Source organism: Oryx dammah, unplaced genomic scaffold (assembly GCF_014754425.2).
Source record: "Oryx dammah isolate SB20612 unplaced genomic scaffold, SCBI_Odam_1.1 HiC_scaffold_26, whole genome shotgun sequence".
Classification (NCBI taxonomy): Eukaryota; Metazoa; Chordata; class Mammalia; order Artiodactyla; family Bovidae; genus Oryx; species Oryx dammah.
In genome coordinates this window covers 55,755,052-55,770,971 of record NW_024070210.1, presented here as the reverse complement: position 1 = coordinate 55,770,971, position 15,920 = coordinate 55,755,052, and the positions used below count along the sequence as shown (strand labels likewise).

The window sequence follows — 15,920 nt, the reverse complement described above, 5'->3', positions numbered from 1 at the left end:
ACATCTCTACTCAATAGTTAAATATTATCTGACTGATATGTGACGACTCCTAGCAAGTCAGTTGAAAGAAGTATACCCTCCAGCACCCCCAAGAGCAGAAAGGAAATGAGGGGAGCCAGGATATCAGAGAAGATACCAGAACCTTACATACATGAAAGAAGAAACTATCTGTGAGACAACTGGATCTGTAATGAAAATGTCTCCTTCCTTTCATGAAGACAGAATCCCTATCAAATCAGGGTCGAGAGGTGGCAGATGTCCTTTTCTAAAACTACCTAAATTTTAGTAAAGCAAAATTAAGACAGTAAATGTAACTCCATGGGAAGAAACAGATATTTATATATATAACTCCCGAAACACACAACACACACACACACAAACCCCAGGTATTAAGAAATAGATCTTTCCTGTGACGTAGACCTTATTAAGTTTTGTCAGCAATCGTGGCAAATCTTTCCAAACCCAGTCAGAGAAGCCCTGGAAACTTCCATGCTGAGATGCCTCAAGAAATAATTGTGACTGGGAGGAGGTGGACCACCAACGCTTCCTTCAGCAACTTCAGACCGCCTGGAAACGGGGGTGAAGGTTGGGGGCATGGATATTTCTGCTAGAAAGGCAGACACTTCAAGCCTATGTTTGTGGTCAATGTGTGTGGAACATTTCACTAGAATGATGTTAACATTCACCTTATTTTCCTAACTTAACTTCAACTCCAAAGCATTAGGTTGCAGGTAACATATTTTTTCGTGCTGTTTGAAGGCTCTGGGCTACCACTTCCTGTCAGAGCTCTTGGGGCTAAAAAAAAGGCATGGGATTTCCCCTCCTCCATGTCAACTGAAGACACAGCTCAGAGCCTCTTTGTACCACATCTACTCCATAGCAATGCAAAGGCCAACATCATACATGAGATTCACCCCCCTTTAATGCCTCCCTCCAAGTCTAAACTTTTTCAGGATGCTCACTTTCCTGCAACCCTCCACAAAACAGAATTTCAATCACTTAAAAAAAAACCAAATTCACACAAGAAAGATTTTACTCCTTCAGAATAAAAAGTAATTTTTCAAAGCTACAATTGTAAAAGGAAGCAGATACCTTCACAGACAAAGTAGGACAAAAATTAAGACTAAAAAAGAGGAAACTAATAAAACTGTTACAAACAAGCAAAAGTCATTTAAGGAGCCTAACAGAAACAGCCTCAGTGAGATTTAGTCACTTTCGATGCAGGAGAATACTTCTGGGAGGTTCACACATAGAATGGACAAAAGGCGATCCGCTTGACTTGTTAGAGACTGTCCTTTACCTTCTGGACTTCAGTGTGCACTCAACAATGAAAAACAGTGATTTGGGGTTTTGACATGAGTACCAGCATCAAAAATTAACACCTTTTGGTGGCTACAACAGCTCCCATCAAATCTCTTAAGAATACATTTGAGACATGACATTTAAAATCTGCTTCCTCAGAAAAGAAAAAGTCCCACTCACAAATGACTGCCAAGAACTTGCAACTCAAACTTCCCTAAGCCCAGACATCATAACACCCAGGAGGTTTCAGACCACTCAATCCATATGAAAAATGCCAGAACAAACAAACCATAGCTTTCCCCAGTGCTTCACCGAACAGCGCTCTATACCCCAATACTCTTCTTTTATAAGTGATAAATTATCCTTAAAACATAACTCATTACAATAGTACTAGCCCCGCTAAGAATCCATGGTGAAATACGCTATACGAACCATTTGAAAGATGCTTAAGTGAGCTGCTATGAGAAGCCACAACATCACCCAGACAACCAAGAGCTAAGATTCTTAAGGTGCTTAATTAACTGCAGCTATGATGTTAAGGTCACTTGTACAGGCAGCTTAAAACCAGCTCTGATTTGCTCTTCTTCAGTTTAGGCTAAGTCTGAGATTTTGTTACCTGAACACAGAGTCCTCCAAAAGTAGGAAGGACAGCTCCCAACCAAGACCAGAAAAATCCGAATCAATTGAAAGTAATTGGGGGGTACACTGCATGTTCTGATTCGTTTAGCAAGTAATAATTAAAACTAAAAGGAAAATACATAGAAAGGCAGGCCGAATGTAAAATCAACTTCCCAGCTGAGAATTACTAAACCTTCAAGGCTAAGAATTTTAAAAATTAAGAAGTGCTGCTTTGCAGGAGATAGTAAACCATATTTTCCTGATCATACCATTCCAAAAGTCACCAACCCTCCCAACGCCCATTAACACTCCCAGAACAATTTGATGCTCCATAGACAATATCTCATTATTAGTCACTTTTTGCTCTTTCTCCTGCACTTGATCCAGAGAGAGTAAAGAAAGAGAAATGGTAACCAGTACTCCCAGTAACTGGAGAAAGTTCTACTTTCCATTTTCTCTCCCTTTCCCATCTTCTCTCTTCTCTGCCCCACCTCTTTACTGTATATTTTGCTTTTCCTTTCTATTTCACACCCAGCTCTCCTTTACTTTTTCCAAGTATCCTCATTTCGTTCTTGGGTCCCTTTAACCCATCTACCTTTTCCTACAATTTCCTCACGGTGTCTCTGACCAGACTTCTTGCAGCCAGTGTCCCTCTCATCTCTCAACTCTCAATCACTCTTTCCTCCGAATTCCCTTCGGATTCCTGGGCTCTCCTCTACCTTGTCCCTTGTGTCCTCTGGCCCTTTACTCCCCGGACCTCCCATTCCCACTCCCCCCAACCCTTCGTTTCCCCCTTCCATTTCCTTCCTCTTTTAATCCATTTCACACCCACTATCCCCTTCTCTTTCTCTATGAGCTTTCCTGTGTTCCCCCACTCTGTCCCTCTAAGACCCCCTCCCTGTCACAGCCCCAACCCTCTCACTTCCCCCAATACCCCTAGTCCTTGTTCTTCTGTTTCCTCCTCTTCCTTTGCCCCCAAGTTCCTCCTTTCAACCCTCTCAGCCCCACGTCCTCACCGCCTCTCTCTCTCTCACGCCTTCACCCTCTCCCACTGCCCTCGCCGCCCAGCTGTCCCCGGGGTCCCCTCCCTGAGGCTCCCAAGTCCTCCCACCGCTCTCTCCCGGCACCCTCGCACCCGCCCCCCATTTCTCACTCCCAGTCCCCGGCCGCAACCCCTCCCTCACCGATGGTGGAGATGAAGGTGGTGTTGAAGGCGTCTTCGGAAAAGCGGAATAGCAGGCAGGTCTTGCCCACCCCAGAGTCGCCGATCAGCAGCAGCTTGAACAGATAATCATACGTCTTCGCCATCTTCTCGCTCCGGCCCTCTGACCGGGGAGCCAGAAGAGCCGCGGAGAGAGGCGGGGAGGGGGCCACGGGGGAGGGGGCGTGCCCGCCGAGCCGCCGCTCGCCCCGCCCTTTCTCCCGCCCCCTTCCCCGGAGAAGGCCTGCGCTCCCCGCCCCGCGTGGCCAATCCACGGGGGTTTCGTAATCACCGCCGGAGCCCCAGTGTTTTATGGGACTTGTAGTTCTTGTGAGGCGCTTCGGGCGTGCCTTGGGCAGGCTGTCCCCGCGGCCCCAGAGGATAAAAGACGATACTCTCTAAACTGGGTGACCCGGCGTTAGGGTTTTCCTCTAGAGCTAGCAGGGAGGCCGGGCTTTCAACTCTGCGTGTTGCGCTACCGGAACTTAACTTCGTCGTTTCTTTGTGTGCGGGCGCCTTTCAAATGCAGGACCTTGAAGGCTGAGTCCGCAGTTCCCGCATCTCTTCCACCGCGCCCCAGAGCTGAGATGCTTACTTTCCTTCATGCTGCCGTGGCGCTGCCTGTGGATTATCTGCAGAGTGCCTTATCTTGCTTCTCCTCCAGTTCCTGTCCAGCACTACGTCTAAGCCCCCTCCCCTCCCTCAACTCCTCAGTTACCGAGCTCAAAAAGAATGATTGCCTTTCTCACTTGCATCCACTCCTATTCTCTTCTTCAAACCTCCAGAGCAGAGCTAAATACAGTGGGTATTTTAAAGGATCTACTGTGCAGACCGCTCCCCTCTTCCTGCAGGAGGATGGACAAAAAGAATCTGGGAATTGGAATCTGTGAGGCTTGTGCGTCAGGCATGTGCCTGAAAAACTGCAAGCATTCATTCGAGGCAGGAACTGACGGTGGGAATCTGGAGGGTAAGATTTGGATTTTGTCTTGGCTCAGCTGCTTAACAGCACATAGGCTTTCTGCACCTCAGTTTTCTCATCTGTAAAATGGGTATAAAACAGATGTTTCATAGGATTGTAGGAAAATTAAGTGAGATACTGAATGTGAACCTATTTTGAAATCCTTAAGGCAATGTAGCAATGTTAGTGTTGATGGTTACCTTCTTCAGCTTTCTGTAGGCTCTCATTTTAATGGATAACAAATAGAGGAGACATTCTGTTATACCCAATCTGTCATTTATTGTCTTAGACTATTATTTAATTGTTTCAAGGATGTATTGTTAAGGCCTCTTTCAGCAGCTAGGGGCAGAGACCCAGCCAGTGAAGGGGATTTAATGACTCTGGTAAATCACAAGGGCAAGTGAATAGCCAAGGAGGTCTGGGACCAAAAGCTCTGTCCACTAGGAGTGTCTCTGCCTCTCATCTCTTTTATCTTCTAATTTCTAATATGTCAAATATGAACAAAAGCTCTTTAGAGGCCTCAGTCATTTTTAAGAGGATAAAAGCATCCTGAGGCCAAAATATTTGAGAACCACTGTCTATGGTTCTTCGCTCCAAAGAAACACCTTTCTGGGAGGTTAAAGGTTATTAAGGGAACCAGTGCACTCAGCCTTTAGTAGACTAAGGAGAAAACTTGGACAGTTGGTTGAAGAAGACAGCAAGTTTGTCTAAAACACATCTTGAGTGCCGTGTGACTTCATATTCAATGCCAATGATATTATATTCTTAATCTTGTGAGTTAAGAAACAGGAGCAAATTCAGTTGGCCCTAGTAACTACTTTCACCTTCTATGTGGAAAAAACAAATACAATGAAATGTGTCATTGACACACTTATTGATCATACAATAGCCAGAGGGTTGTTGCTAATCTAATGTCTAATTTCTAGAGTCCACTTGATGGGAACAGATCTAAGAAGGTCAAAGTCACAGTTTATATCCCCTAATGAGGACAGATTCTGCCCTCTGGCACAGGCTGAGCCTCCTTGCCTCAGTCAGAGTGCTTGGGCAAGTCCTGTGAACTGGGCCTCAGCTGGGGCTGAACAGGACTTCCCAGGTGGCACTAGTAGTAAAGAACCCACCTGCTAATGCAGGAGACATAAGAGACACAGGTTTGACCAATGGGTAGGGAAGATGCCCTGGAGGAGGGCATGGCAACCCACTCCAGTATCCTTGCCTGGAGAATCCCATGGACAGAGGAGCCTGGCGAGCTACAGTCCATGGGGTCACAAAGAGCCAGACAGAACTGAAGCAACAGCACAGCATAGCACAGCACAGTGCTGAACAAATATGGACAGTTTAGTTCTATACCTTCCTCTTCATTCTGGAAAAGAACGGGGAAATCTTTAAGACCACTGGAATCCTCTTTTATAAAACGTGTAGATTAAAGTAACTTTTAGTTCCACTACCTGCATGCAACTGTTGGCATTCTCTCTGTGTATGAATAAGAGCACACTGATGTGGCAAAGAACTTAAATTCATAAGAGAATTTAGGGTTAGGAATTTTAAAGTCCCTAAGTTTCCTTAGGGGAATTTTGTTAATTTTTTTGTCTTGTTTTCACTTCCTCGGATTTTCTCTATCAGCAAGTGTGTATAACGTTGGGACTTTCTAGCTGGTAAGTCTGTGCACCACTGTTGAACCATGCAAGCATTCTGATATATGACACTGATATATCAACAAGTATCCAATTGTTTTTTCCTTTTGTGAATTATGAATTTTCATATTTTATATAGTAACATGTTACTTAGAGATCAGATTTGGATGGTAGCAACTACTATTGAATCAAGGCACTTTGCTCAAAAGCCTGGACAAGAAGTGTATTTATAGAGCTGAAGGTTCCACAGGTGACAGGTTGCTGGCTGCCACTTTCTTTTCTTTCTCCAAGTGGCACGTTGCTATGTTCTAAGAAAACCACATCAATACATTTTTTTTGCCAGTTGCCCAGTAATGTAAAATGCTACGTCACTGCAGAACACTAGGCAGACCAGCACTTTCAAATTGATTCTGTAAATGTTTATTGAAGCTTTTGATATTACACGGCAGCTTGACTTACAGAAATCTGGCTGTCCAAGGAGTTTACCCTCTGTGGTTTTTGTCAGGCCAGCACTCTTTTTCTTCTTGCTTTTGGGAAGCTGCCCTCCCCCCCCAACTGGTGGCTGTGAATCATGGTACTCTACTCCTTCAGCCACAGAGATGGGCATATGGCCAGGCTGGGTCAAACTGAGTTCTTCCTCGTGGATTTTCTAATGAGGTGGGCTGATGATGCTGAAAGGAGGTCTCTCCGATAGGAGGTCTGTGTGAGCTTCAGGCTAGGTGACCAGAGCTATAGTCCATCTTCCTCTGTTCTCTTGTGGCTGCTCTCCTCTGTTTCCTTTGTCCTCGGTCTGGCTTTCCTTATGGGAGCAAGCAGAACTGTCATGTTGCACAATCCCAAGAGCCATTCTTCACTTCTTACACTAGTTTATTCATCTTGGGGGTCTCTAACCCTCAAGAATCCATGAACAGGGGCTTCCCTGATGTCCAGTGGTTAGAAATATGCCTGCCAATGCAGGGGACATGGGTTCAGTCCCTGGTCGGGAACATTCCACATGCCGCAGGGCAACTAAGCCTGGTGCCACAACTATGGAGCCCAAGCGTAGCAACTACTGAAGCCTACACTCCACAAGAGAAGCCACCACAGTCAGAAGCCCCCACACGGCAACTAGAGAGTAGCCCCTGCTCTCTGCAACTAGAGAAAGCCCACATAGCAACAAAGACCCAGTACAGCCAATAATAATAATTAATAAACAAATATTTTTTAAAAGAATCTACAAACACATTCTTGAGGATATGTGTGTTCTCTAGGGAAATTTTCAAATTAATTCAAGCATCCTTTAACTAGTTTAAAATTGTTCCATGACACCTAAGTGCAAGAAATGTCACCTTTCTTAACTGCTGAAGTGAAATTAAACCTGGCTGAGATCCCTACTTCTCAAGGACTGGCAAAACTGGTACCAAATATTACTGGGACTCTTCCTCCTCTTAATTGTATCCTACAAGAATCCAAGTGCTTATATGGTCCTGAAAAATTTGGGACAAAGAAACCTCTGGTCCTCTGCCTGCACTTAGCCTGCTGATGCTTCTGTCCAGCCCCCCATGGATTCTGGTCCTCTGCCAGTTGAGCACAGCTGTCCCGGTGGGCTACAAAGATGTCCTTCATGGTGATTATTTTCACTGACTGATGACTCAGCTGTTGAATAAGTTCTCTCTCTGTTATCTAACAGTTTGTGAACTTCTTTGTCTTCTCCCTTAAAGTTGAGCCTTTTGAGGAAAGGGACATTGCTTATTTTTCACTTGTCCCCAGCATGCCTAGAATGATGCCTTACACATAGTAGGTACTCAGTTAAGCTGTTGAATGAATGAATGAACATCTGACTATCATGCCAGCCGTCTAGGTTTTTGTTGGCAGGGGCCATGCTATATGGCATATGGGATTTTAGTTCCCTGACCAGAGATAGAAACTGCACCCCCTGAAGTAGAAGCGTGGAGTCTTAATTACTGGACCACTGGGAAAGAAAGTCCCCAGTCTAGGTATTTCTTAAAAACATTTGGGACACCTTCAGTTTCTACTAAGCCCTAGGGATTTTTAGCTTCACCAATACCTTTCTGGTTGTCCTCTACCTTGTATTTGTATGTTGTTCATTCTGTAAGAATAATATTTATTGTTGTATTTAAAAATAGGTGTGATTATATATTCTTTCTCTAGGTTGTCAAGATCATATTGAATGATAACTCCTCAAAAATATCAATTTCTCTTATCCACTGTGTGTCAACTCAGAACATTCTGTTTATTTAGTGATAATCCAGTGGGATAATTCTATAATTATCTTCATCAGAGAGGGACACACTGTACTCTTTCCACCCACTGATGTTTCCTGAGCAATCACTGGTTGAATAATGTCCACTTAAAGAAATAGTCATTAAGCTCACACTATGAAACCAGCTCAGCGAGGCCTACCTGGAGGATTCAAAGGTATCTCTCATGTGGTCCCTGCCCTTAGTTTGCTTCCCAGGTAATTGAAGGGAAATCCCACAAGTTAAAAGTTTAGTGATGAATGGGAGGCAGATATCTGGTTGACACACACTTCATTTATTCTGATGGATCAGGTGTCCATTCTGATTGGTTGGCTTTAATTCTGATTGTTTAGACATTCAATCTGATTGGTCAAGTGCTCATGCCAAACATTGTTAAATATTTTACATATCACCACTGAATGTAAAAGTTAAATAAAAATGACAATACTGAAAAATGACTACATGAAATTTACTCCACTGTAAGGTGGATTGCGGAGAAGGCAATGGCACCCCACTCCAGTACTCTTGCCTGGAAAATCCCATGGACAGTGGAGCCTGGTGGGCTGCCGTCTATGGGGTTGCACAGAGTCGGACACGACTGAAGCGACTTAGCAGCAGCAGCAGCGGCAAGGTGGATTGGAAGAAATCTATTCTAATACAGCTTATATTGTTTCTTTTCTAATAGTAAAGTTTTCATTAGCCTAGGCATTGCTATGTAGTATTTTGTATCAAGTAAGGTACATACACAGTAAGTACTCTGCGTTTTGGGTAGAGTTTCTTCAAATGAATGATTCAATAAGGCCTTTTGGAACCAACTCTAAACTAGACTTTGATCTAATGGTGAGGTCAAGATGTGCTGAAACTCATAATCAGCATCATAACAGATATTGAGATACATATGGCAGTAAATAATAGAATACTGAATGACTTAAATAATAAAAATATTTACTCGGACTTCCCCCCGAAGTCCAGTGGTTAAGACTCCACACTTCCACTGTTGGAGGCCCAGGTTTAATCCCTGGTAGGGGAAGTTCGGTATGCTGCATGGTGCAGCCAAAAGCAACCCCTAAAAAGCAAAACAAAACCGAAAAATTTAATCACATACTAAAATAGTCAGAGCTACAATGAGTGACAGGTGAGTAATCCAGTAGATCAGATGACATGCCTGGTACCTGTTTCTCTCTCTCGGTTTCTTAGCAATGCTTCCTCAAAGTAACATTTTTTTCAACAGGCCAACCCCATGTTGTTGCAAAATGTTTTCCTGAAACTCCTGGGACTCCTTGATTCAAAGAGAGCAGAAAGTAAAGAATCTTCTTTCTCAGGAGTTCAAATAACCTGGAATTCAGTTCCATGGGCACTGACTACTCCTTTGTGAACTGATCCTAGGGTCCAAGAGAATAGTGTATGCCAACTGGCTTAAGTGATTCAAGCTAAGTATGGGGTCAGACTTACCCTAGATCACAAGGTTCTGTTAGAAATAGAGAAGACAGGAGGCAACAAGGCTGTAGAAGCAACCAATGAAAACTAATACTTGTTTCAGTGTCCAATGCATATAGGTGTTTATATCATGTTTGGTTATATTGGAATTTCTGGAGAGGTCAGGGGGCTGAATCTAAGAAAATTCTGACTTGTCATTCTCTTAAACAGATGGATTGATGTTGAATTGGGAAAAAGAGGCAAGAAAGAAACAGTGTTTCCGTGAGGAGGGGATGGAATTTATAAGCATTAATAAAGCATTAATTATTTATTAATGCTTATTAATAAAGTCAGAATTAAAAAGCATTTAGACACCTGCTACCCTTTCTATCCCACTTCAGCAACCAGCTAAGGCTGAGCACTTTGGGAGCCTTGAACTATCTCAATTCTCTTGTCAGACCCTGACAAGCCTGTCCTGAGTTTGTAATGGAGGGAGAATTGGACAAAGCATCAGGTGGCCGGGATTCTTTTCCTAGTTCTGCCACTAACAAGTTCTATGACCTTAAACAAGGACAACGACCCTTCTGTGCCTCAGTTTACTCTTTGTAAAATGAAAAAGGCTGGGCTAGAGAATCCCTTTCTGTCCATAAAATCCTTTGACTCGTGAACCCAAGCTCCTAACAGATGTCCTAAGATCTGCCCTAGGGGTTCTGGTTTAGAGACTTTGGTCTCCAAGGCCAACCAAACACCGTAGTGAATCTGAGATTTATCGACAGGCCTAGCAGGTCCCTTGAAGGCCAGGCAGGGTGTGGTGTTGGGAAAGGAGCCCAAGACACCTAGTTCCTTATTCTAAAGAGCAGTCAGTCCACCCTATGACTCAGTTATCAGTACTTCTCTCTTTCCATGGAGCACAGAGTCTCAGTCCTTTCTGTGATGGCAACAAGTTACTGAGTTGCCAACAATTTATTGGGTTGTCAACCTGCAGGATGAAGAGAATGAAATTCTGTTTTGTATTTTGAGCCATATTCAATAAGATTCTTGCCTCAAATTCCTACTTAATATTGATAATCATTTCCTGAATTACCTTACACAGACTTTCCCCTGCCACCCTAATTTAACAGCAGCAAGGGCTTTTAAGTGGAATTAGTTAGGGAGCTATGAATACTCACAAACCTATGACAAAACACCCTGTCTCTCTTGAAATTCATTGCTCTTTGTGTTCAGGAAGAACGGAAGAATTAATATGGAATCAAGCAGATCTCTTTGATGGCTCATTTTTAAGATTTACAATTATAAATTATGGTGACAATCTAATAGAATGCTGAGAAATAAGGCTAGGTAGGTGATTCTTTCAGGCCAGGATGAATATTCAGATTAAGAAGAACTGCTAATGAAATCCCAATCACATAGTAATTTCCCCCCTATTACTTTCTGGAACTCAAGTAGCTATATGGCCTAATTAGGCCTGTTTGGGGGATTATCACAACATTTTATTTCTGCAATGAATGGCATCACTCGGCGTTTAATATTCATTGAGGGTTTTACAGAACAGAGAGGTTTCCATATGTCTCTAGAGCAAAACATTTGTGTTTGCCATCTGCTACTCAAGAGTAGTTCTGTAGAAAAAAGAATGCAAATCACTTGGTTCTTTAATTACTTTGGAGTTAGGCTATACTATAGCTGGGACTGTGGGACAGCCAAGTCATTGCTTCAAGAATACTGTTGTTTACTTAGCCACCAACTCAAAGGACTCTTTTTCAAGCAAATGGCATGAAAAGAAATTGAAGCCTAAAATTATCTTTGTCCTTTTAAGTAGAGTCAAAGACCATTGTGAAGTGATGTGTGAAGCTTTTTAAAGTTGGCATTAAGGAGACACTATCCAGAGCACTGGATGCTGAGGTCAGTATAGCAGACATCAGTTCTCTTTTCTTGGTCCTGACACCAAAGGAATATATGACTCAATACTTAAAAAAAAAAAAATTCAAGGATCTTGAACTCAATATCAAAAAAAGGTAATTTACTCTTGGTCACCCAGGAGCTAATTACCTTGACTTTGGACTCAGTGCCACTTGCTTCTCCCTTTCCCGTTCTCATTATCTTCTTGAATTGTGATAATTGTCTGCTCAGTAGTATCTCCACTGGCCTATGGATGTACACCATTAGTTTTGCTTAATCAAGAGTAACTTCAAACAACAGAGTTTAACCAAACTGCAAACCCTGGAGCTTCCAGGTTACTTGTAGATTTCAATGACTGATCCTTTTTCTAATCCTTCTCACAGTAAAATTTCATTCTCCGTGGTTTTTAGCATATAGAATGTGAAAAACTGGCAAATGAAAGGGACCTCGTTTGGCCACTGACTTGCTATGAGATCCTAAATTCATAGGACCTCTGATTTCTAAGGCTATTTTCTGCTTTAAATTGCTATAAAATCAGTGTGTTTAAGAGATCGTTTATTCTAATGTTTCCAAAGTTCGTACCTCAGAATACTAAGTGAATCAGCAGATGTTAGTAGGTGAAACTAGAAGAGAGCGTTTCATGGTCAAACTTGTTTGAGAAATGCTATCAAGTGTTTGGAAGGTACAGCTTGTCGGAACACTTCCCTAGGCTGATGTGCTCTGTGACTGGGTGTGGTGGGCAGCTTGCCCTGTTGTGCTGCTCCAGGCCACTTTTTGAAGAAGTGTCTTATGGGACCCATGGGCTTCCCTAGTGGCGCAGCAGTAAAGAATCTGCCTGCAATGCAGGAGATATGGGTTTGATTACTGTGTCAGAAAGATACCCTGGAGAAGGAAATGGCTACCCTTTCCAGTATTCTTGCCTGGGAAATCCCACAGACAGAGGAGCCTGGCAGGCTACAGTCCATAGGGTTGCAAAGAGTTGGACACAACTGAGCAACTAAACAACAACTTATGAGACCTGTATGTTTTGCAGAAGATAATTGGGAAACTCTGATGTAATCAAAACCCCTAGTTTTAGTGATGAAAATCAGCGTGTTTACAGGAAGCTGTAGAGAAAGGAGGCAGTGTCCATTACCAGACTGCCCGACACACTGGACTGAGAACACTGCCCTGCCTCCTGGGTTTCTCCTGACTCAAGGGCAGGGCTCTCGCATGCCTCCTCTGTCACCATCACACCCACAGAAAGGTCAGCCAAGGGTGGGGGTACTGCAATGGCTGTTCCCTCCCTGCTTTGGGCTGTTGCTTTACCCTCAAGTCCTGGGGGGACTGGCAGATACTGTAGTAACTGAAATAAAAATCATCTTAGGTGCAGGAGCAAATTCACCCAGGATTCTGAAAGTGCAAAAAGCTAGATCCTTAAAGGAACATTCTGGATGCTGTTTTGTAGGGGGGGTGGGGGAAGGCAAATATCAAGTAATTAAGCTAACATTCTCACATTCTTTCTTTTCTGTTATTCTATATTTTGAGTGAGTTATAGGATGTGTTAGACTGTCACATCACTCCTAGGCTAATTTATTACTGTGACATCTAAAGTTCTGTAAAATGATCTGTACAATAAAATGGTTTTAAAGATGAATTATTTACACTTCTCTAGGGCATTAATTATATTCACATTGTATCCCTAATAACTAACACAGGGCTTGGCATATACTAGGCACATAATGATAAATATGTGTTAATTAGTAAATTATAATCTGATGATTAGGCTTTAATAAAAAATGGTAATAATATATTAATGGTACTAATGATGTCCTACTTTTTAAACATTTCCTTGTCCTGGTTAAGGTTGATGAACAGAAGCTAGTTAACACTCCTTATTTGTAACCTTCTGTTTTCATAAACAGTTGCATTGTGATGTGATGCTTCTTTTAGGCAGAAATAAATGTGATCTCTTCTGTATTTGACTTTGAGACACATACACACAGACTTAGAACTGGAATGAGTCAGTCTTCCAGTTCTGTCTTCCAGTCATTACTGAATTCTGCTTTCAGTTACTTGGCCCATATTAAACATCTCCAGAGGAAATACACATAATAACAAGCCTGAAGAAATGTGTGATCCCAGAGGGTCTTCTGAGTCATCAAAGCAGGATTAAGTCATGTTGGTAAATTATAGTCTGTGTTCTATACAGTTGACCCTTGAACAACATGGGCTTGAACTGCATGGGTCCACTTACATGTGGATTTTTTTTCAATAAGTATCCAAAAATATATATGTAGAACATCCTGTGCAAGACTTGAAGAGAACAGCCTATCCTTACATAAACATGAGGAGAATGATATTTAATTGAGGTGTGCGGGATCTTTAGTAGCGGCAGGTGGGATCTAGTTCCCTGACCAGGGGTCAAACCCAGATTCCCTACATTGGTAGCATGGAGTCCTAGCCACCAGACTACCAGGGAAGTCCCTTCTTACTATTTTATAATTTTGCTTTCAAAGAATTACAGGACCGTATAGTATGCCTCTCTTTCCCTCCCCCTTTCTCTGTCTCTCTCTTGTTACTAGAAAAATTGCACATCAGCCTATCACCACAGTAAGTGTTGTTTTGTTTTAATATTGGGACTTCCCTGGTAGATAGGTGGCTAAGACTACACATTCCCTATGCAGGGGGCCTGGGTTTGATCCCTGGTCACAAAATTAGATCCCACTTGCTGCAGTTAAGAGTCTGCATGCTGCAACTGAAAAAGATCCCACATGCAAAGGGGAAGGACATCAGAAGAAGGAATGCCCCATCTCAGGAGAAGGAAGGCCCAAGCTTAACCCTCTTCATTTCAGCTCCTGGTAACCAAAAAAGAAATGGGGCCTGAGGACTCCTCACCTGGTTCCACAAAACACCATCCTGATCTCCCCTGAGAAGTCCAGGGTTACTTTAGAAGTAGCAGGAGAGCAAATTGAATTTTTGTTAGATACTGGAGCCAGATTTAAGTTGACAACCTTAATAGGGAATGCAACATCAAAGAGGAAAGATACCAGGAAATATTGTCCTAAAAATGTCCAACGTAGAGCTCTTTTGACATCCTAAAACTGGGCTATACATATGCAGTTAGTAAAAAACCAACTTTTTATAAGGAACTTGTTTCTTTGAGATGTAAATATTCTACCCAGGCTCTCAGGAACTTTTATCTAGAGCATTTTTAATTCCTGGGACTGAAAGAGAGAAAAAAAGGAAGCTTTTTAAATGTAAGAAGAAAACTCTGACATCTTTGTGTCTATAGGAATGTATATATGTTCATTATAGATATATGTATGTCTACCTCTAGACAGTATTATCAAAAGTAATTTGTGGATGAGCTCTGTATGATTGGCTTAAAGGAAATTAAGCACTTAGAAAAACTCTCACAGATGTGAAGGAAACTGGCCAGAATGAATTTAAGGTTCACATGATCTAGGAAATAGTTTCTATAATATCAATATCTGGTATTGAAGCCAATTTAAGTTTGGCTTAACTTAAAAACTAAATTAAGTTAAATGAACCTTAGTTTCATTTGAAACTAAAATAAGTTAAATGATGAGAATTCATTGACTACCTAGGTCATTTCAAATAAGATAAATACTGGAACAGTAATTGCTGGCAGGTCTAAGTTTACTTACTCCTGCCTTCTTATCAGAGAGAAACTGAAAATGCTTGCTTGGGTTTATTAAACACCTACTCTGTACCACATTGGTGAAAGAAATTTTGTTATGAGAAAATGTGTTTCTAGAGATTATGGATTGTGTTCAGAAGTTTCCAAGTGGGAAATACTAGTATGATAGACAGTTTATAATTGCTTGCTTCTTGGTTTTCACTGGAGATTAAGGGTTTTAAGGGTTAATATTATAATATATATAATTAAAGCTACTAAGATAATAAGACAGTTCAGTATGCCAGGACAGTAGGATGTGTGTTTTCAGTCAAAGAAGTGTGAGGAATGGAAATGCATTTTGTTAAAAGAAAAAAAGGGAGGGATTTCCCTGGTGGTTCAGAGGCTAAGATTCTGTGGCCCCAGTGCAGAGGCTCAGGTTTGGTTCCTGGGGAGGGAACTAGATCCTGCGTGACACAACTAAGAGCTCAAATGCCACAACTAAAAAGAAACCAGATGCAGCAACAGAGATCCTGTGTGCTGCAGCTCAGACATGGTGCAGCCAGATAAATAAGTAAATATATTTTGTAAAAAGGTGGTTTTGCCCTAAAGCTTTTTCTTTTTTAATGGAAAACAAAATAAGGGACAAAATATGAATACAGAAAATTGTAGCTTTATGGAAAAGGAACACTGAGAAAAGAACTTTGTACATGGTCAGGACTGGCTTAGACTGGATTAAATTTAATTAGGTAAACAGATTCTATAGACTGGTATAGGACTGGAGTATTGTGCCCTCTATTAAAGGAACAAAGTTTTCCTGAAATTCCGCTTTTGAAAACAGATTATGTGAGGTTCTTTGCCTTTCAGTTCAGTTGCTCAGTCATGTCTGACTCTTTGTGACCCCATGGACTGCAGCACGCCAGGCCTCCCTGTCCATCACCAACTCCCAGAGTTTACTCAAACTCACGTCCATTGAGTTATTGATGCCATCCAACCATCTAATCCTCTGTCATCCCCTTCTCCTCCTACCTTCAATCCT

At 42.1% G+C, this 15,920-nt stretch overlaps 1 protein-coding gene across 1 annotated transcript in view; it reads right to left on the bottom strand.

The window, feature by feature from the left end:
* RAB8B (RAB8B, member RAS oncogene family) overlaps window positions 1–3,289 on the bottom strand; it is a 67,624-nt gene extending 64,335 nt beyond the window's left edge. Inside the window, exon 1 of the mRNA XM_040226699.1 lies at window positions 3,105–3,289. Coding sequence (XP_040082633.1) covers window positions 3,105–3,228 — 124 coding nt within the window. The 5' untranslated portion in view covers window positions 3,229–3,289. The remainder of the gene's footprint in view (window positions 1–3,104) is intronic.
* Between the last annotated feature and the right edge of the window lie 12,631 nt (window positions 3,290–15,920).